The 21,471-nt window shown below is 38.5% G+C and overlaps 1 protein-coding gene across 2 annotated transcripts in view; it reads left to right on the plus strand.

Moving 5' to 3' along the window:
• Positions 1–21,471, plus strand: part of plxnb1a (plexin b1a) — a 77,321-nt gene that overhangs the window by 37,444 nt on the left and 18,406 nt on the right. For both annotated transcript variants that reach the window (XM_079849447.1, XM_079849448.1), the window contains exons 2-13: positions 4,714–4,793; positions 5,808–6,894; positions 9,276–9,458; positions 12,922–13,050; positions 14,379–14,479; positions 14,576–14,714; positions 15,423–15,579; positions 16,075–16,183; positions 17,697–17,805; positions 18,832–19,512; positions 20,989–21,123; positions 21,269–21,391. In XM_079849447.1, coding sequence (XP_079705573.1) covers positions 4,780–4,793; positions 5,808–6,894; positions 9,276–9,458; positions 12,922–13,050; positions 14,379–14,479; positions 14,576–14,714; positions 15,423–15,579; positions 16,075–16,183; positions 17,697–17,805; positions 18,832–19,512; positions 20,989–21,123; positions 21,269–21,391 — 2,967 coding nt within the window. In that variant the 5' untranslated portion in view covers positions 4,714–4,779. The remainder of the gene's footprint in view (positions 1–4,713; positions 4,794–5,807; positions 6,895–9,275; positions 9,459–12,921; positions 13,051–14,378; positions 14,480–14,575; positions 14,715–15,422; positions 15,580–16,074; positions 16,184–17,696; positions 17,806–18,831; positions 19,513–20,988; positions 21,124–21,268; positions 21,392–21,471) is intronic.

Below are 21,471 nucleotides of genomic sequence, written 5' to 3' on the forward strand. Positions count from 1 at the left end.
GCAGTTTAGTCCAATTAGTCCAATTTCAGACTCGATCGCTTTGTATGAACAGATTGAATTTAGGCTTTTATTCACATATAAACATTGATCAGCGAACATAAACGGAAGCTCAAATGTGCTTTGTAACACAAGAATGAACCTCATTGGTTCTTGCTGAAGCTCAAACATGCTGCGTAACAAGAATGAACCTCATTGGTTCTTGCTGAAGCTCAAACGTGCTGTGTAACACAAGAATGAACCTCATTGGTTCTTGCTGAAGCTCAAACATGCTGCGTAACAAGAATGAACCTCATTGGTTCTTGCTGAAGCTCAAACGTGCTGCGTAACACAAGAATGAACCTTATTGGTTCTTGTGTAAGCTCAAACACGAAACATGCTTTGTAAAACTTTGAAAAATTCATTTTTTTTCCTTTGCGAATCATTTGTTTCAAACCAGTGATTCGGAGTGCATATCAAACTACCAAAGTCACGTGATTTCAGTAAACAAGGCTTTGTTATGTCATAATTGTTTAGAAATTCTAATGGTTCGCTGCTAGGGGCAATGATCTCTGTGAACATGGATGGACACTACTGTGCACTTAATTGAATAAGTTTTTCCCACGCTGAACTGTCAGCCTTCTAAATGCCAACAATATGGTTGGTCATTTTAGATCAGATGCGCTTTCCCTGTCTAGGTGGGCAGTTCTTGGCTAGTTTAAACTGCAAAGTTGGACAGATGCTGATAGTGAAAAGTCCGGCTACGCAAGAAGGACTATGGAAAGGTCAACAATAGTGTCTGGAATGCAGGGTATGCTGCGATGCCCCTATGTTCAAGAGCTCTATTAATAACACTCTCTCTGTCATAAGCATGCTACTGTTTCACCCTCTTACTCTCCCTCATTTCTCTTTCAATTCTCACGCCTTCTTGGAAAAATCCGAAATACAGCCGGGGATTGTTCGCAACACCCATTCACCATATTTTACAGACAAATCTTCTTTAGCGGAGAGGCTAACGACATCGGTTTGATATCTGAAAAGACGTCTCATACGCTGTGAATTATGTTTCAGTCCTCTTTCTACGTGCTGAATGGCCACATTGTCCCACGAGATGGATAAATAGCTTTCTTAATCATCCAGAGTGGCAACTTTTCATGTTCATTGTCATGCCCAATGAGGCGTGACAGCGTAACATTCTGTTAGGGGCCATAAAAATGTGGGGTCACTGCCAACCCCTCCCAGAGAGACAGAGGGGTCAGTCTCCTCTTGGTGCTGCTGTGTGAGGCATGCCTCACAAGCCTGACGTTGCCCTGCCGGTCCCAGCATCTATCTATGCCCCTGGGAACGCTTCCAAACAATACACTCCCTTCAGCCCAGGGACGATTCGGAGGGGCCGGCTCAGAGTTTTGTCCTTTAATACAGGGTGAAGTGCTTGTCATTCTTGTGTGGAATCCTTGCTCTCTCTCTCTCTCTCTCTCTCTCTCTCTCTCTCTCTCTCTCTCTCTCTCTCTCTCTCTCTCTCTCTCTCTCTCTCTCTCTCTCTCTCTCTCTCTCTCTCGCTTCCTCCTTCCCCCCTCTTTTTCTATGACTGGTCTGTGAAGAGGAGATTCTGCATTGTGTCGGCCTTAACTGTCATTGGTGTTAAATCAACACCACCTGCATGTCTATTCTAGTGAAGATTTAAAAGCAGTCGGCCTAACGAGCCTCTATTATTCGGTTTGCTGTTCGCTAACTGTGGAGGTTGAGCTCTATTTGAGACCTTTTGTCTGTGCTGCTTTTCAGGGTACAACCTAATGTTGAGGGGGGTTTCTAAATGCTCAACAGGACCTCTTGGAACACTCCTCCAAAATCTGGTAATAGGTTAGCTTGGGGCACTTTTATTTGTTTTGTTTGGTTAATAGTAAGTAACTATATTGGGGTCAAGTCATTCTCTTGTAACTAGGGTGAAATTCAGTGAATTAATTGGACGTATGTCTTATTATATGGCTTGGCAGAGGCACTCACTTGGGTTAGCTTTAGCATGCTTTGTCTAACAAGTCTGTCATTGGTTAGTTACCAACTTATATAAACGTTAGGTTGTAGCAGTCACCTCATCTTCAGACTGTTTTGGTACTTAGGTTTACACAAAGAAATAAACAGTACTTTTACAAATGATGTACTATTATGCACTAGAATGTACATATTATGAGTATTAAATGGTGTACTTTTATATAAGATGACTAGCCTAGATGGTGGTCTCCTCTCATGGTGGCTGCCATGTTGAAGTCATATGACCAGCTGAATACTTCTCATTTCTTACTGAGCCCTTATTTTTTAGTGAATCAAAAACATACAGCGTGACCAGTGAAGTCTGATTATTGAGCTAATGTCTCTTATGAGCCGATTCTTGGTGAAAAGAACCAAACACACAGTGTGGTGTGTGTGTTCACACAACTGTGGTGAAACACACAGGTCAATCAATAAAAATAATCTGCTCAGGAATCAGATTTACTAGGGGTGTAACGATACACAAAACTGACGGTTCGGTACGTCCCACGGTTTTGACGTCTTGGTTCGGTTCGGTTCGGTTCATTTAGGTGGGGTGGGGGGTTTAGAAAGCTAAAATTGCTTTTTTTTTTTTTTTTTTTTTTTTTTTAAACAGTGCTTTAATTAACAAATTGTGTCCTTGTCTTTAAATTAATTCAATTACAAGTAAACGTCTCGCAAGGATAAAAAAAATGATCTGCTAATGCTGTAAACTATACAGGAGCCCTTACTTTCACATTACTATAACATTAAAGCTTAACAACAGAGCAGACTTTTAGCCTAAATTCAGTTGCTATTTATTTTTAGATATAATAATAATCAACACTCAAGTAACAAATTGTATGAAAACATGTAAACTGTACATAAGGCAGTTTTTACATTAACATATGTTTTTACTCTAATTTACTATTGAAATATAATCATTTACACAGTTGCTGTCATTTTCATGACAGATATTTTAAAAATACATTAAATAATCAAGATGTCATTAACAGGTTAAGTAAACTATAATATATCAATACAGTGCATTTATTTAGTGAAAGGGTTCATTTCCTTAGCAAACCAACAAGCTGTGGACACTGAATGACTTGTCTGAGGTAAATAAAGCTATATGAAAAACTAAGTGTTTTATTGACGTATTTCCGCTGTTGAAACACTGACTTAGCGATTACACGAGTTATGATGCCTTTCAGTAAGTATACTGTATCTTTCAACATACCTTCAGGTGTCCATGTTTATTCTGTAACTGAGGGAGATGCTCGCGTTTACTCGCGCTCCGCGCTGCCGCTTTAAATGAGGAGCCTGTCACGCAATTTCAAAGAGCGCCAAAACGACATTTCATGTTTGAATTTCGTGATCAAATAGACAGAATCTGAAAGATTACACCTTGCTTATTATCGAAAGTAACAAAACACTGAGCTTATTGCGATTAAATGTGGTTAATGGTGGTTAGGCAACAACGCTGTATTCGTTGTGTACATAAGACATGAGGTCCAATGGGGGCGGGGCGGGCGTGATTCGTGATTCGCGATTCGTATGTATCGTTGGTGGTGTATCGCGGTTTTTCGGTTCGGTTCGAATATCGTTACACCCCTAAGATTTACCAAACAAATGATTCTAATGAGCTGCTACTTTTTAGTGAATCACAACTTATGAATCTGTTTGAGCAGAATCATTCCCTAAACTGCAATTGATTGATTTTGTCTTTCCCAACGCCAAGAACTCTTACTGTTTTATATTGTACTTATTTTTTTTTAATTAGTGTAGTTACTGACTGGTTGTTCATATGATAATGTGTAGTTAAAGATACGGTATGCATTATGAGTTCTGATAGTTGTATTTTATAAAAAATAATTAATTTGACCTCATGTTTTGTTCTTTGTTGTTTTACATTTATTATTGAAATGATCCAAGCATTTCTACTTTGCAAATACTTCCTTAAATTCAAAAGAATCGTTAATGAAACCACAAGAATCTTTAAAATTGTTTAATTCTTTGATTCCCTTTCCTCATTTTGTCTTTTAGTCTTTTAATAGAGAAAATACACTTTTAAAGTTGGTATACTCCGAAGTTGCTGCATAGTTATTGCCAGGTTAATAATCTATCACACTAATAATTTGTTAGCAGGAAATAGCCAAACTATAGATATTTAACTAGCCAAGATGTCTACATGTCATGCATACTAAAACCTAAAATCATCTTATTCACTGACCTGCAGTCAGTTTTGTAAGTGTCACTCTACTGTGCATTTAAACCAAGATCAGTGAATGTGGGTAATGGAAGGTTCAGAGGTTTCCCTCCACTTAGGGAAATGGTGAATCGGGTGATGCTGAACGATAACACAAGTCATCAAATCATATTATTTCACTTTTTATCTTATTGATTGTTTAGGTCAGCTTGAATTGCCTCAAGAAAGCTGAGACTACTACCCAATAATGGCCTCTTATTAATCACATCTGATTCATATAAAACATCATCGACAGTTTGCGTCCTCAGAGTACAAGATCTCTGCCAATCTGCTACTGCAGCGCAATGCATTAGGGCCTCGGTGATGACTTAGGGCCCATATCATCCAATTTCCTGTCAGGGAAGCATTGCTCAGCTCAACAGCTGTGTCTCCCATGAGCCACTGTGGCATTAAGCCTCCTCTCTTCAGATTGCTCAATGCCGGTCTGTGTAAGAGCTAATCGGCATGTTTTTCTACCCTCACAGACTGTCTCCACAGGCATGTGCTATGCCACTGGATAACCAAGAGGACAGCAGCCTCCCGAACATTATATGTCTGACAAATGGTATGTCTGTTTTTTTCCCCATCACACTTAAACATGGCTGTTTTAACAGGGCCTTGTCCGAAGATTGTTGTCTTAATAAATCATAATTCATTGATATGTTTGACCACATCATTCTATAGTGTATATATGTGAACACATTTACACTTTTTTTTGTTCGTAATTCGTATAGCTTGTAATACTCTTACAATGTATGTATGCACTTATAGAAACAGGAAACACATTTTACCTAGTATTATTGTTTTTGAGGTGGTATTATACCATGCCTTGTTTTTTGATTTATTTGTTTATTTTGATTGATTGATTGATTGATTGATTGATTGATTGATTTGACATATATCACGGTAATGCCTTTTGTTGTACATGTAGCATGGTAATATCATGTTTTTATTTATTCAAATAAAAAAAACATGGTCCTTTTATTTATTTATTTATTTATACACTTACAAAAACATGTTAAAACATGTGTATGAACATGGTTATTTTACCATGATATCTTGTCCTAAAAAGCATAACAAAACAATAATAATATAATCCTTTGGTTATATAGTTAATACTATAACCTATGGTTAATATGACATGGTACCATGTCCACAAAACAAAAATACTGTAATGATTTTGTACATTTAACATGGTAATACCATGCTCATGGGACATTGTAATTATACAGTATGTACTGTTTGTATGTATGTGTGTGTGTATATGTATGTATATATATATATATATATATATATATATATATATATATATATATATATATATATATATATATATATATATATATATATATATATATATACTGTACCATGGTACCACCACAGTACTTTTTTACTTTACTTATTACATTTTTTCTATTAATATTCATTTCAAAAGGACAGTCCCATTGGAACTTGTCTTAATCTTAAAAACTCTTAGTGTAAAGTTATCCCTAACATGCCTTTGATGAACTGTACTATGTTTGGCACTGTGCTGTGAGCTAATACTGCTGTAATACTGACTCATGTCATATGCGATCAGTGTGTTTGCAGTGCAGTGTGGGATGGCCCTCATCTTGACCCTGCTTCAGTCCCTCATCCTGGGTGTTCTGGGGGTCCACAGCAGTTACCCTCGCTTCTCCTCCGACAACACAGTCTTCCAGCACCTGGCATTGCACCCTGACCCCAGCGTAGGAACGGTCTACGTGGGGGCTCTGGACCATCTGTTCCAGCTGGCTGGGCTCGATGGGCTCCGTCTTGAACTGGATGAGAGAACCGGCCCAGTGAGAGACAGCAAGGACTGTCTGCCTCCGGTAACCCTGGAGAACTGCCCTCAGGCTGGGCTCGTTAGAAATCACAACAAGCTCCTGTTGGTGGATCCATACTCCCTCCAGCTCATCACCTGTGGCAGCGTACACCAGGGCACCTGCCAGAAACGCAGCCTAGCCAATGTGAACCAAGTCCTCTTCTCTGCCGAGAGACCTGTTGATACACAGTATGTGGCAGCTAACGACCCTACGGTGTCAACGGTCGGGCTTGTGGTGCGACCGCAAGACAAGGATCCCGTCCTGTATGTGGGCCGAGGCTACACCAGCAGTCACCCGCCGGTCTCCACTCGCCAACTTTCGGCAGAGCCAGTGTTTTCCTACGAGGAAACTGCCAAGCTCGCCGTTGCCGGACGCCTCTCGGAGTACGATCACAATTTTGTCGCAACCTTTGCTCGACGCAACCACGTTTACTTTTTATTCTATAGGCGCGACCTGAAAGCTTCCTCACGGGAATATCGTACGTATGTGGCACGGGTCTGTCTGGACGATCAGGCGTATTACTCTTACGTTGAGGTACCGCTACTGTGTCACTCAGGCTCGCCAGGAAGGAACTACAGTTTACTCCAGGGGGCTCAGGTGGGTGGTGAGGAATCTAGAGGCTCGCAAGTTTTGATGGGAGTTTTTTCGACGGCTGTTAGTGCCGCTAATGGACCCAGTGAGGAGTCGGCATTGTGCGTGTACTCTCTGGATGAAGTGGACCGCGCTATTGATGCTACACGAGACCTGTGCTACACACAGTATGGCAATAAGGTGGCATACATTGAGTACGACGTTAAATCCAACTGTGCCAACCTGCCCACAGTGAGTAAAGAGTTTCAAGTATACCCTTAAACTGTAGTTTAATTATGACACAATATTATTGTAAAAAAGGAAAATGTACCCTATTTATTTTCTAAATGAATGTTAGATCTTGTTGTGAATGATTTTTTTTTGTGAATGAAAAAACATTTTTTTGAGTGTGAAAAGTGTGTGTTTTAGTAGGCTATAATCACAAAAGTATGTTTTAGTATATCACACCACATTTTTTCACACTGTATACCTATGGCTTAGCAATATGATGTTAGCACCCCAAACGCTACATGACCCAGTGTTAAAAGTGGCCTTGACCTGCTGGGCTTAAATAAAGAGGGTTAAAAAAGCCTTGAAGAAGCCAGAAAATGTAATTGATGCTAAATATGTATTTCATCACACTTGATTCTGATACAGTCTTACAGTGTTTGTTTTACAGGAACATTTGACAGATTCACTTCACATTGAAACATTATACATATAAATTATCCATATAAATAGGTTTTGAGGTCAACCGTTTCCACATAATCATCATAGTAGTTTAACTTTGATTGAAAAGCATGGGAAAAATGGGAAAAGAATGCCCACAGTGTATCTCTAGGGAACTGGGCCGCATCGTTTTCCTCTAACGGTGTGTTCAAACTAACATTTATTCTAATTTAGAAGCATTGCTCCTCATTAATTCTCAGGCAAACTGCTTTAGCTCATACTATTCTGCCTGCCATGATCTGAGTGAATTATGATTTACTCTTTGATGAGCATAAGACAGGCCTACCTAGCATTAGTCCTAACAAGATCTTTAGACAAATCAAAGACCTCAAAGATGTGGGCTCGCAGGCAAACAACCTCTTCATGACATCCATGTATGTGCTTATTCAGCATCCAGAACCCGGCCTGCTCACTCCTGAACAGGGTTATTCGGATCAATAAACCCCACAAGCTTAATCTACTAATGATGTCTGCTAGAAGAGAGGGTAGGAAGGAGAAATACATGTCTGAGGAGGGTTAGATATCTAGAAGACTTCTAGAAAGAAGAGAATTGCCTGTTAAAATATAAATTCTTTAATAATTCATTCAGCCTCATGTCGTTATAAACCTGTATGACCTAGGCCCAAAGTATACTTTGGCAGTCTACGTTCCAAACTTTTTGTCGCACACTGTCCGCATGCAGCCCAATTTTTGTGTCCGCGAGTGACATGAGGGCTTAAAAGAAAGTCCACTAGATAGTGTGCACATGCCGATCACGTCTTTCCGTGCTCATAGCCAAAGCAGTATACTTTGAAAGGCTTGCGCACTCAAAAGGAGAGGAACGTGGAAAATGAAGTATACCCGGGCCTTTACTTTCCTCTGTAAAACACTAACGGAGATACTCAGTAGAATGGTCATGCTGCTCTCTTTCATACAATGAAAGTGAATGGGGATGGATGCGTTCATTCTCCAAAAATGACAAAAAAAGGATGTACATAGGTTAGGATGGGTTTGGGTTAGGGTACCATAGATTAGATAAACCAGTGACCAATGTACCATAGATGGGATCTTATTGGCCATGTTCTTGAAGCCGCACTATATATATTTTATTATTCTGCTAACTTTTTTGTTGCTTTACTAAAATAGTGACTAAAATGTTGGTCTGTTTATAACACAAAGCTATCATATGACTTCAGATGACTTGCACAGGTTATATAAACTACGTTTATAATTGCATAATGCTTCAAGGTGCTTTTTTGTTCATTTCTGGAGCTTGACAGACGCTGGTCCCCATCCAGTTTCATTGACTGGAAAAGAGCAGCTGTAACATTCTTTAAAATCTCACATTTTATGTTGCACATAAAATGTCATATAGTCATATAGAAAGTCATATAGTTTTTTTTTAGAACATCAGGGTGAAAAAATTATAACACTTTTCATTTTTGGGTAAACTATCCTTTTATGTGTAATGTTACGGATCCAGAGACAAACACCACCACCCAAATACATGATTCTTTGTTTTTTGCAAATCCTCAAACATTCAAACACATTTTCCTGATCCCCATATGTTCTTTAGTCTGGTACACAAACAGAATCACAGTTCACTTTTAATAAAGAGGGAACATGGCATGACTTTCAGGCTAGATTTTATCAAAGACCGCTGGAGCAGATTTGATAGCGTTAGTCACAAAGAAAGGAGCAGTCTTGCCATCCTAGTGTGAGACCAAGATAATCTTCATCTAATCTGGCTTTCTGAACTAAGAGGATTTGACAACCTTGAGGCAATAGTCTTGAGAACTAAGCCCTTATGGTACAAAAAAACCCTGAGATTTGCAGAGTTTATTATTACACAACATGAAACTGGATTATGTCACAACGGTTTTGCCAAAACCAAAGTCACGAAAACTTGTTATTGTGTCCTGCAGAACACCCTGAACGCTTATCCCTGTGGCTCGGACCACACCCCGAGCCCAATGGCCAGCCGGGAGCCAGTTGGAGCCAAAGCCGTATGGGACAGCCCATCCGCCCGTCTTACTGCTGTCGCTGTTAGTGTAAAGGAGGGGCACACTATTGTGTTCTTGGGTGACTCCAAGGGCAATTTGCATAAGGTATGTGACATGAAAATTAGCTCTTTTAACTGGTCATTTCTAAAACAATATTTATGATTTATAGTATGCCTTTTAAACCGCTAGGGAAATATTAGTCCACTTAATATGGTAATATTATCTGTCTGCTTAAGCAGGAAAGATATTTTGCCTTCTGGGCGAATGTGTCATAGCCAAGATAGTGCTGAAACAGCATACCTAAAGCTTTTTTGTGTTTTCTCAGTCGGACTGCTCAGCAGCCTTCACCACAAACCACGTTATATAAAACAGTGTATTTGCAGGGTTTGCGATTACTCAGAGACCACTAATCATTTTGACTCATTTTGACAATGCTTGTAAACTCAAAGGACTCGTGAGCTGAAATTTAAACACAGACCAAGTTACGTCTAGGCCTCAATGGTCAAAGGTTAAACCGTAGTGTTTGGTTAATTCTAGACAACATTACATGACCCACACCTCCCTATGACAGTGAAACACTGTTCTCTGCTATTTTGACACATTTTGACAAGTCAATGTCATTGTTCACAAGCGTGTGTGACATTTTTGCAGTGAAAGGCATGTGACGCATTTAGACGACAACGTTTTTGAATAGCCGTCATCACTGTATGCATAAGGTTTTAAAGTTTGGCTAATAAAGTGCCCCATTATGCTTTTCATATAGCATGTAATAAATCTGTTTGTGAATGTTAAAGGTCTGCAAAGTTTTAAAGATCAATGTGCATGATAAATAAAATTATTGGTTCTTAAAAGAAGGAATCAATTCTGAACTACCTAAACAAGTCGTCAGCAATTCCAGTCTCACTTCCGTAACATATTTATGTAGGTTTGTAACAAATTTGCATAATGCCAGCCTATGGTCTTAATTGGCTGTCCTTAAACAACGTCTATTTTGAAACACCCTCAAACACAGTTGTAGCTGAGGCCTGGAAGGGTTTGGTTTGTGTTGTCGACATGTCAAGAACATTTTGTTTTCAGGGCTGCAAATCCACTTTGCAAGGACTCGCACTGGAATTGATATGGTAAAACCGGCGCCATTGTTACTGTTCGTATCACTATGTATCAAGTGCTGAGGAAGCTCCTGAGCTGAAATTCAGACATGCTAATGGATGTTTAATTTCTACGCTGCAAGCAGTAGACCAATCACAACAGACTGGCCATCTGACCAATCAGTGCAGAGAAGACCAATCAAAACCTACTGGGCCGTCTGACCAATCAGAGCAGAGTAGACCAATCACAACAGACTGGACCATCTGACCAATCAGAGCAGAGCAGACCAATCACAACAGACTGTCCATCTGACCAATCAGAGCAGAGTAGACCAATCACAACAGACTGGACCATCTGACCAATCAGAGCAGAGCAGACCAATCACAACAGACTGAACTGTCTGACCAATCATAGGAAGCTCTTGGAAAGGAGGCGTTTAAAGATACTGAATCCTTTATCGAATCGTTTCAGACACTTTGAGAAAAGAGGTGATGCTGCAATGTATATTATGAGAAAAATAATGTGTTTTTTGACCTTGGATGTATGTAAACCTAGGAGTAGGAGACATCGAAAACAAAAACCAGGAACATTTAAAATAGCATAATACGGGCTATATATATATATATATATATATATATATATATATATATATATATATATATATATATATATATATATATATATATATATATTAGGGTTGTGACGAGATCTCGTGCCATGAGATCTCGCAAGACTAAAATGTGAGATTTCTCGTCGAGTGAAAAGCTGTCTTGCGATATTGCCAAGACGGAGCGTGAGGGTGAAATTAGCATAAAATATGCCACGCTACATTCACATTACATGTCGTTTTGCTGTTTTTATTTAAAAACCATTGTAAACGTCTGCTCATCCAGCACGAGTTGCAGTCACATACAGTGCAGAAGGAATCACAGTTCACTGATCGCGTGACAATGGCAGATGATTCGTTACGCAACAGAGCCTAAACGTCGGATAAATGCCTTATCTTGTAGAATGCGCGCTCAGCACCGCTGCTCCCTGTACACGGAGTACGTGCGATCGCAAATTTAATGGTGAAAGTAAAACACAAGCTCCCTGATATGCGCAAATTATGCTGCATTCAATAGCCTGTCTCCCAAAATGAAACCTTATCTCTGGACTGGGTAGTTGTGGCTGTTTTGGTCTCAGTTTGCACATTGAATATTGAGAGAGTACTGTAACGTCTGAAGAACGACAGAAAGGGAGGCTCTGTTTCTGAACTTTTAATCGGAACGCAAAACAACTATACACAAACACACCAGCCTAACTCGCTCGTTTCTCTCTACCCGGCCTTTTCCCAAACTCACTCAAAATAAAACAGCAATTTCACAACAATTATAAAGAGTCTGTGCGCTACAGTACTTTGATTATGGTTGCACTTGCACTTATTGTTTGCACTTAATAAGACTAAGAAAAAAAATATTTATTTATTTCTTTGTTCAATTTGTGGAAAGGAGTTCAATTAGGAGGTCACACACAGCCTCAATCAGAAGTTCTGGAAGCTCATAAATGTACAGTGAGGTCTGAAGAGACTCATGTGAAATCATACAGGAGAAAAGCCAGTCAGTTGAGTTTGTGGCAAAACCTTTTACAGTGCTTGTATGTTGTTGTCTTTCAACGCATTTGATAATTCATACTCGTAAAGTAGAACTGAAATGACATTCATTACAAGATTATTAGTTAAAACATTTCAAAATGCACCTGTAGACTATTTTCCAGTCATGAATTTTGTCATTGAGGATTTCTATAAAATATTGTGCAAAAATCTCGTCTCGTTCTCGTGAACCCAATCTCGTGTCTCGTCTCGTGAGATAAGTGTCTCGTCACACCCCTAATATATATACATTTACATTTAATCATTTAGCAGACGCTTTTATCCAACACAAACACACATGCAGTTATATCTCCTCTACGTACACTTACATACACACATCTATTCAGTCTTGCATAATACAATAATGTTGCAATGCATGATTCCTCCTGCAGTAGAATGTGGCCGACAGTTTGTCAATGCTAATCCCGTTAAAACGCAAACCTGAATGGGCGGAGTGCGTGAGCAGCTCTTGGTATAAGGTGTCTGAGACTCTTAAGCAGGATACCTGCTCTTCTGATGGAATTCTCACTATTCTAATCTGGTTTGCTGAAATCGACCCCAGTTGTGATAGAATTCAAGAGGCATTAGGCACCTCGCTCAGATCCTTGTACGTCCTTTTCCTTTAATAGCGCTAAATCTTTTCAGCAGACACTTTCAGCACTTTTAGTTAGACCTGTCCGCATCCAGTTCTACTCGCGTCTCTAAGGTGTCCTGTTGCAATTGATGTAGTTTCATAAGCCTAAATATGCAATTAAACCTTGAGGAAGTTCTTAGGAGCCATTGTCAGGTTACTTATTTAAAATCACTTTTTTTCGTGGTTTGTTCATTGTGCTTTTTATCTCATGATAGTTGTTCCTGGGTAACTCGGGAAAGCCGGAGAATTACTCCACCCTTCTCATCCAACCTGGTTTGGCCATCAACAGTGACTTACTTCTGGATTCCACCCATAGACACGTTTACATCATGACCAGCCATTCTGTGAGTTAAAAAAATCATGCCATAAGTACACTACCGCTCAAAAGTTTGGAATAATTTAGGGTTTTAAGCATTAAGTCTCTTATGCTCAGCAAGGCTGCATTCATTTGATTTGATATTCATAAAATACAATAAAAACAGTAATACTGTGAAATATTATTACAGTTTGAAATAACTATTTTATATTTGAATATATTTTAAAATGTAATTTTTTGAATTAATTTAATGTAATTTAAAAGCTGACAAAGAAGACATTTAAAATGTTTAAATATTAAAAAAAAATGTTTAATATATTTCTATTTCAAGTAAATGCTGTTCTTTTAAACATTCTGTTCATCAAAGAATCCTGAAATAAACGTATCACGTTTTCCACAAAAATATTAATCAGCAAAAACTGATTAAAAAAAAGGTCAGCAATATTGTTTTCAATATTGATAATAATAAGAATCATTATAAATAATGGAACACCAATAATAATTTATCATAAAAACAAACAATATTACTGTTTTTACTGAAATTTTTATCAAATAATTGCAGCCTTGGTGAGCATAAGAAATGTCTTTAAAAAACTTAATTGTTCCAAAATTTGTATGTAATTTATGTCTTTGATCAGTTTTTTTTAATGTTCGCTAACCCCAGACTTTTGAACGGTAGTATAGTTGGTATATAACATGCATATAGCAAATGTCAGACATACTTGATATGTCTATCATTAGAACAGCCGCATCTGAGGCAGTATGTGCATCGCATTATGTTTTCACCAACTTACAGGTTGTATAGTTTACTGTAGCTATGTGGGCACTTTTTTTTTTTTTTTTTTGGGACAAAATCTTATGTTATAAAAGTCAAAGTGTATGGAGGCAATGTATTGGCTATGACTCAACGACAAATGCTAGACTTCTCGACACTCTTCTCCCCTCCTCAAATACATAAAACATTAGCCTTTTTATATAGTGTTACTTGAGTAAAGAAAATGCTGTACTTATTCAAAGAACCAGTTCTTTATTTACCTTTGCACTGCAAACAAGCAGAGACGGTCCAAAATGTGTGCACTTCATTCACGATAGAGGTGAGCGGAGCTATGAGGTTTGACTGACAGTTTGAGGATCCAATGGAATTATGAGGATCAGTCACAAGCTATTTTTAATACTTTTCATTGGTTAAGACAGACATAAATGGTGTCCAATAGTAATGATGATATATACATGTATCACCAAAAATGTGTTAATGTAGGTCATGAGCACACTCACTCACCCGTATGCCTGGAGTGAAAACTCTGGGTCATCCCAGTGTGATGTGTGAATAAGTGATTTGTCCTGCTGTGTGGTCAGGTGGAGAAGAGGCCAGTGGCAGAGTGTGATAAGCACACGGATTGCACCTCCTGTCTGGCAGTGAAAGACCCTTACTGTGGTTGGTGTGTTCTTGACGGCCGGTGAGTTTCATCTTGTAGTTTCGGCTTTTCAGTTTATTTTAGGAGTATTTCTCTCTATCTGTCAGTTATCGTACGTGTTTCTTTTTTCTCCTCCAGGTGTGGGATGCGTTCAGACTGTAGGCTGGGCTCAGTTGAAGGTCATTGGCTGTGGAGTTTTGATGAGCGGCAGCAGCAGCAGTGCTTGAAAGTGGAGTCGCTGAGCCAATATAACGCCAGCCTTGGAGAACAGAAAATGGTATAAAATCATTCAATCATAAATGATGATGTTGTGAGAATTTCACCATCAAAATTCAGTCCCCCTTCAGTCCTAAAGCAATTCCATTGGCTGATTAGAAATACTACAATGTCGATTATGTTTTTATGGTTTTGAAAGAAATGTCCTATGCTCACCAAGGCTGCATTTATTTCATTGAAAAATACAGTAAAAACACTAATATTGTGATATTTTATTACAAATTAAAATAACTGTTTTCAATTCTAATATATTTAAAAATGTAATCTATTCCTGTGATGGCAAAGCTGAATTATCAGTCTTCAGTGTCACATGTTCCTTCAGAAATCATTCTAATATGCTGATTTGATGCTCAAGAAACATGTCTGATTATTACCGATGTTGAAAACAGTTGAGCTGCTTCATATTTTTGTGCAAATCATGATTAAGAAAAAAATTCAGGATTCTTTGATGAACAGAAAGTAAAAAAAAAAAAAAAAATACACATTTATTTGAAATTTATTTGAAAAAACGTTATAAATGCCTTTACTGTCACTTTCAATATGTTGCATCCTTGCTGAATAAAAGTATTCATTTCTTTCAAAAAGACCCCAAACTTTGAACAATAGTGTATATGAGACATAATAAACCCAAAGCTATATATATGCATGGTTTTGTCTTACTGGGCAATGATTTTGAGACTACAACCATGACTAATGTTTCTTTCTTTAGATCGCTGTGGATGTCTTGGGTTTGCCCAGTCTGTCAGAGGGTGACATGTACTCGTGTTTCTTTGAAGACGCTGAAACAGCTGCTTCAGTCCAGGGCTCCACGGTCACCTGTGCCACTCCTGAGGCCCACAGACTTCCACCTGTACAACAGGGAGAGGGTAAGACAACCCTCATGCAAATGATGTTTGGCTTCCTTGAGTCATTCCCTATGAAAACTGTCCTTAAGGCAAAAGAGTTATTTTAAATTGTATTAATATTTCACAATATTACTGTGTATACTGTATTTGTCAAATAAATGGCAACTTGGTGAGCATAAGAGATGTCTTTTAAAAACATTAAAAAAATTCTGACCAACTCCAAACTTTTGAACAGTAGTGTACATCCCTGTACGATCACACTAGAATTCTGGTCATGAAAACATCATCAGAAAAGAGAAGAGATGAGCTGCAAGAGGGAAGGGAGTTACTTTAAAAAAAGAAAATAATTATGGGCACAGATATAAAATAATTTGATAGATTCAGCAATATTCCATAAACTATGAATTGATCATTTTGATTTCATGCTGACTTGTTTTTGTGACATGAAGTTCCAGTGCCATGATATCCATTTAGCCATTTAAGCTAGACTTCTCTCATGTTTATCCTCTATAACAGATTCTGTGTCCGTCACACTGTCCCTGCGCTTCCGGACTGTCACCGTAGCGAGCGCAGACTTCACCTTCTACGACTGCTCTGTGGTGCAGCAGCTCTCGGGCAGCATGCCGTAAGTCACATCAACTCTCTGTTTTAACTCCACACAGGTAAAGGAATCACAGAAACACAGTCCTTTTTTTTCATTCTTAAAGAGATAGTTCTCCAAAAAAAATGACAATTCTGTCATTATTTACTTACCCTCATGTCATTCCAAACTTGTAGCACTTGAACTGTTTTTGTCCAGTGAAAGTCAGTGGGGTATGGAAGCTTGTTTCCGGCACCGAATACATTTTTTTTAAAAAAAACAGAATTGTGAAAGTCTTTGATAAAGCGTTATAAGCCATGAACCAAAACAACCAGCTATGAGGTGAATCATTACAAACTCTGAAATCTGAAAATCTGACACAAATAAAAAGGTACAAGACTGTGTACTTAACGTCTTTAGCGAGGGAAAGAACTGCAATCCCATGAAGCATTGCAAACAGCATAATGGAATTAAAAATGATAGAGAAATATTAAACTGCTCTATATATACACACAAATATTGAAGTATTTTGAGAACTTGGAGAGATCAACTTGAATATGTAATTTGCGGTGCTTCATGTGCTAAAGAGCTGTGTAGGCCTGTTTCGCTTTTTTTCGACCCTCTGATTGGTGGAATTTTCTGTTCAGCATCATAACTAATGTAGTTTTTCATCATGAATTCTGCTGTTCAACAATTATTTTAAAAATAAGTTGAAATAATGTGGGCTGACGGCCTCAACAGAAGCAAATATCGGCCATTAACAACTTTTTTTTACTTCCGGAACCCGACTGTTGCTCTCAATTGTAAGATGTACACTTGCAATAGTGAGAAATTTGGACTTTACAATTCTGCGAAAAAGTCACAATTACCTTTTTTATTTGTTTTATTCCATGGTGGAAACAATAACGCTGTTGTTTTGGATTCCATTGGCTTTAATTGTATGGAAAAACATTGGGGACAAAAAAAACATTGGAAACATGCTTCAAAATATATTTTTACTATACTTTAGTGGGCAAAATTGTACTATAGCATAAATGCATGTAAGAACGTTTTTAACCATTTAGTGTCATGCCATCATCATCATCATCATCATCATCAGCCAAGAGCAATATTAAAACCTCCATTGGTAAGCGACTGTCATGTGTTGAAGAATGTCCCAGAGGCGTGAGAGGGGCAGGGCAGCTGTCTCTCTCTCTCAGGACCTCAGTAACACGTCCCTGATGATTTAACAGCTGTTTCCCACATTCCACCATTCCACAGCCCTGCCATATCCTCTGCCCTGACCATCCTCCCTTACCCATACACCCCTGCAGACAGCCGCTGATGGGACGGCTCTCCCTGATGCTGTTTTGATTTGCGATGTGGGAACGCTGTGAACTCGGCTCTATGTTGTTTGATGAGTTTAGGGGAGTCATGTGTAATTCTAGAGCTCAGCTATTTTGGATGCAGGGCAGCTTTACTGTCTTCATCTTAATGCTCAGAGGGGTGTAGATGGGTTTAATTAATGCAGTCACTCCTAACTTTCGGCCCATTCTTTTCTGTCTTGTTGTGTTTTTAGGTGTAGTGGTTGTGTGAACAGCCGTTGGAAATGTAACTGGTGCATCCACCAGCATGTGTGCACTCACCGGTCCACGTGTGACCACGGTGCGATCATCTACAACCAGAATGTAAGTTTTTGGTAGTATGTGAAGTCATATCAGTGAGTTTAATATGCTGTGTGCAATTGTGGTACAGTCCAAAAGTCTAAGACCAACAGTGCATATTTTGCATAGGTCTAATTGAAAAGAATTTCTTAGCAAATGTGTGTTTAAGTATTTATATCTACACTACCATTCAAAGGTTTGGGTTTGGTAAAAAACATTTTTTAAAGACGTCTCTTATGCTCACCAAGGCTGAATTTATTTGATCACAAATACAGTGAAAACCATAATCTTGTGAAATATGCTTTTTTTTTAAATATACCGTTTTCCATTTTAATATAAGATTTAATTCCTGTGATGCAAAGCGGGATTTTCAGCATCATTACCTTCAGAACTCATTCCAATATCATGATTTGATTCAAAATTATCAAGTTTGAAAACAGTTGGTGAAATATAAAGATTAAAAAAACGGCATTTATTTGAAATATATATATTTTTTTACATTATAAATGTCTTTACAGTCACTTTTTATCAATTTAATGCATCTATTAATGCTGAATAAAAGTATCCATTTCTTTTACAAAAAATCTTACTGTCCCCAAACTTGAACTGTAGTGTATTTATATATATATTTTTAATCAATTATTTAATAAGCATAACAATGTGTATGAAAAGTTGAATTGAATGTATAAATATTAGATTTGTCCTCTTTTTTTTTTTTTTTTGGTACAAACATAATTGATTAGTGCAAGTGCAAAATGTAAAATATTTCTTATTCAATTTGTCATTCATATTCTTTTGTTAAAGCACGTATTTCTAGATTTACTTGACGTTTTAAATTGGCTATATTCAATATGGTCTCAGACTTTCGGACCCCACTGTATGTGTTTCCAGTTCCTTTTTGCTTTGAATAACCTTTTTGTGGTTCCTATATGTAACACTTGCTTGTTTGTTAGTTTAATTCCGTTCATTGTTTATTGTTTGAGTTTATTTCAGTTGCCATTTATTTAATTTTTCCCCTCATTCTCTCTGTTGTCCTATGTTCGTCTAAAGTTCATGCTCCCCACATCTGCTCCTCAAACAATAAAAGACTTTGACGCGTACACGTATACCACCTCAACACCCACGACAACAACCCTCTCGACCACTGAGGTTGCCATTACAAATGAAGCCACTGTCCCGACCACCCCTTCAGTGACCCCTCCCACTACACCAGAGCCCACTGCCGCCCCCACCACACCTCTGGAAACCACAACCCCACTCACCGATGCACCCACTACCCCCAACCACGTCACAACGTCCTCCATGCGCCCATCCAGTGCCACTACAGAGTCAACCGATTCGTTCACAGAGGCAACGACCCTCTCACAAAATGGCTCTTGGGTGGAGGAGCGCATCCAGGTAGGTTTGCTGTCGACACCGACCCCGCAATCATACGAAGAACTTGTGGGACATTCATCGCGTGAAGAGGCCGCTGAAGTGACGCTGCCCGCATTGAGAGCTGGGGAAGTGGTGACAATGGAGCCGTTGAGTGAAGCGCTGCCCTCATCTTCCACTGAAGTGGTCACCCTCTCGCAGGCGGAGATGGATATAGATGCCCTCTTAGACACGGGCGTCCCGGTGTCGTCAGCCAGCGCCCCCTCTGGCGACGGTGAGGCAGGGCCTGATTCATCCGATTTCCCCCTCGCTCCAGACACAGACTACCAGTCAGACTCGGATGACCTTTTCCTCCTGGTGAGTGTGGTTCCTCGGGGGAACTCTGCTCGCATGTCGCGCTGCAGAGGCTGGAGGTTGAACGTTCCTAAAGCGGGAATTATATGCGTGAATGATGGGATGTATAATTAAATAGATGAAAGCAGTTCTGCTCTATTACTAATTTAACCATAATTATATATTAAAGGCATTTAATGTCTCAACATTAAAGGGATGTTCTGGGTTCATGATGATGTTGATTTGCACAGAAATTCATTTTGACTCATCCATCTTACAGTTTACATGGATAGTTCACCACAGAAAATGAAAATTTTATGATCATTTACTCACCCTCATGTCATTCCAAACCTGTTTGACTTTTGTTCTTCTGTTGAACATGGAAAAATATATTTTTAGAAATGTCTCTGTGTTTTTTGTCCATACGATGAAAGTCACTGGGGTCCAAACATGTTGTTTTTGACCCCATTGACTTTCATTGTATGGACAAAAAGGTTTTTTTTGTTATGTTTCACAGAAGAAAGTAAGTCACACAGAACGAAAATGAAACGAGTAAATGATGACAGAATATTTTTTGTTTTGTTTTGTTTTTTTGGATTAACTATCTTTTAAAATTTTATTAAGTGCAACGGTCGGGTTCCAGAAGTAAAAAAAATCGTGTTAATTTTCTCCATAAGGGAATTTATTTTTAACGAAAACATGAAAACCTTTGAAGACAGATCAACTGTGAGCTGCAAGGTTGTTAATCAGTGGTATATGCTTTTGTTAAAGCCATCAGCCCATATTATTTCATCTTAGTTTTAATCCAATTAACAGTGGACTGAATTTCTGGTAAAAAAATAAAAAAAATAAAAATAAAGTAAACCTACATTACCATGATACCATGACCATGATTCAAAGCAAGCAAATTGTGTCATAAGAACACCTTAGTGGCAGCCCAATCCCATGAAGTACTGCAAATGATGTTATCTAGCCAGTTTCCCTATGCTATCAAACTACTTAAATATTTGTATGCATATTATTTATAAACATATTTAAATCAATGGTTTTAAATGTAACCATAGTTGGCTAGATAGCTACATGGTATTGTAGTTCTTTTCCCCATTTAATGACGTTAAGTACACTGTTTTTTACCCTTTTGTCCAATTTTCCAATACCTTTTTGTGTCAAATCAATTTTTGTAATGCGATTCACCTTGTACCTGGTAGTTTGTTCATGGCTTTTTATTCTTTAACAAAAAAAAAGAATGAATATTTGAATGAACAATGAGTGAACCCAGAACATTTATTTAATCGTTTAATTTGGGTCTGGTGGCTGTTCCCCATTTGTCTTTATTTGTCCATTTTGTTTTTTGTCTAATCTGTGTCTAACACACTCACTTTTGTTGTTCTGTCAGTCTGTGTTGCTAAATATAGTAGAAGCTAATATTTATTCCATGTCTGCTACTTTAAAGGCAGTGGTGTGTGTAATGAAGTGTATTGTCCATCTGTGTGTGATCAGGATGAAGAGAGTTTACTGATGAGCAGAGGTTCTCATGCCTGTCCGTGTGTGGAGAGCATCCAGGGAAGCTCTCTTCTACCTGTCAATGTTGCGAGGAAGATCACTCTTGTGGGACGCAACTTACACCTCTATCAGGTGATGCAACGTCTTGAGGCTTGTTGGAGCTTGATAGTCTAGCACGGTCAGACTGTGACTATGACTATGATCATAATGTCTGGTTATGCTCACTTAGCAGCATTTATTTGACATTTAAATATTTTGTCTGTGTGTTTTTTTAAAGGATAAAGATCTTGATTACCAGTGTGTGTTGGTGATTGAGGGCCGGTCGGTGGTGGTGGACGCTTATGTGGAAGTGGACGACACTCAGCCATCTCAGTTCTTCATTACATGCCAGCTACACCAGGTCCGCGAGCACAACCTAAATGCGACTTTAAAGTGGTCATCAATAACTGCTAGCAAATTCAAGCTATCAATATGCTAAAT

This window comes from Squalius cephalus (assembly GCF_949319135.1).
Source record: "Squalius cephalus genome assembly, chromosome: 18".
In the NCBI taxonomy this organism is placed as follows: Eukaryota; Metazoa; Chordata; class Actinopteri; order Cypriniformes; family Leuciscidae; genus Squalius; species Squalius cephalus.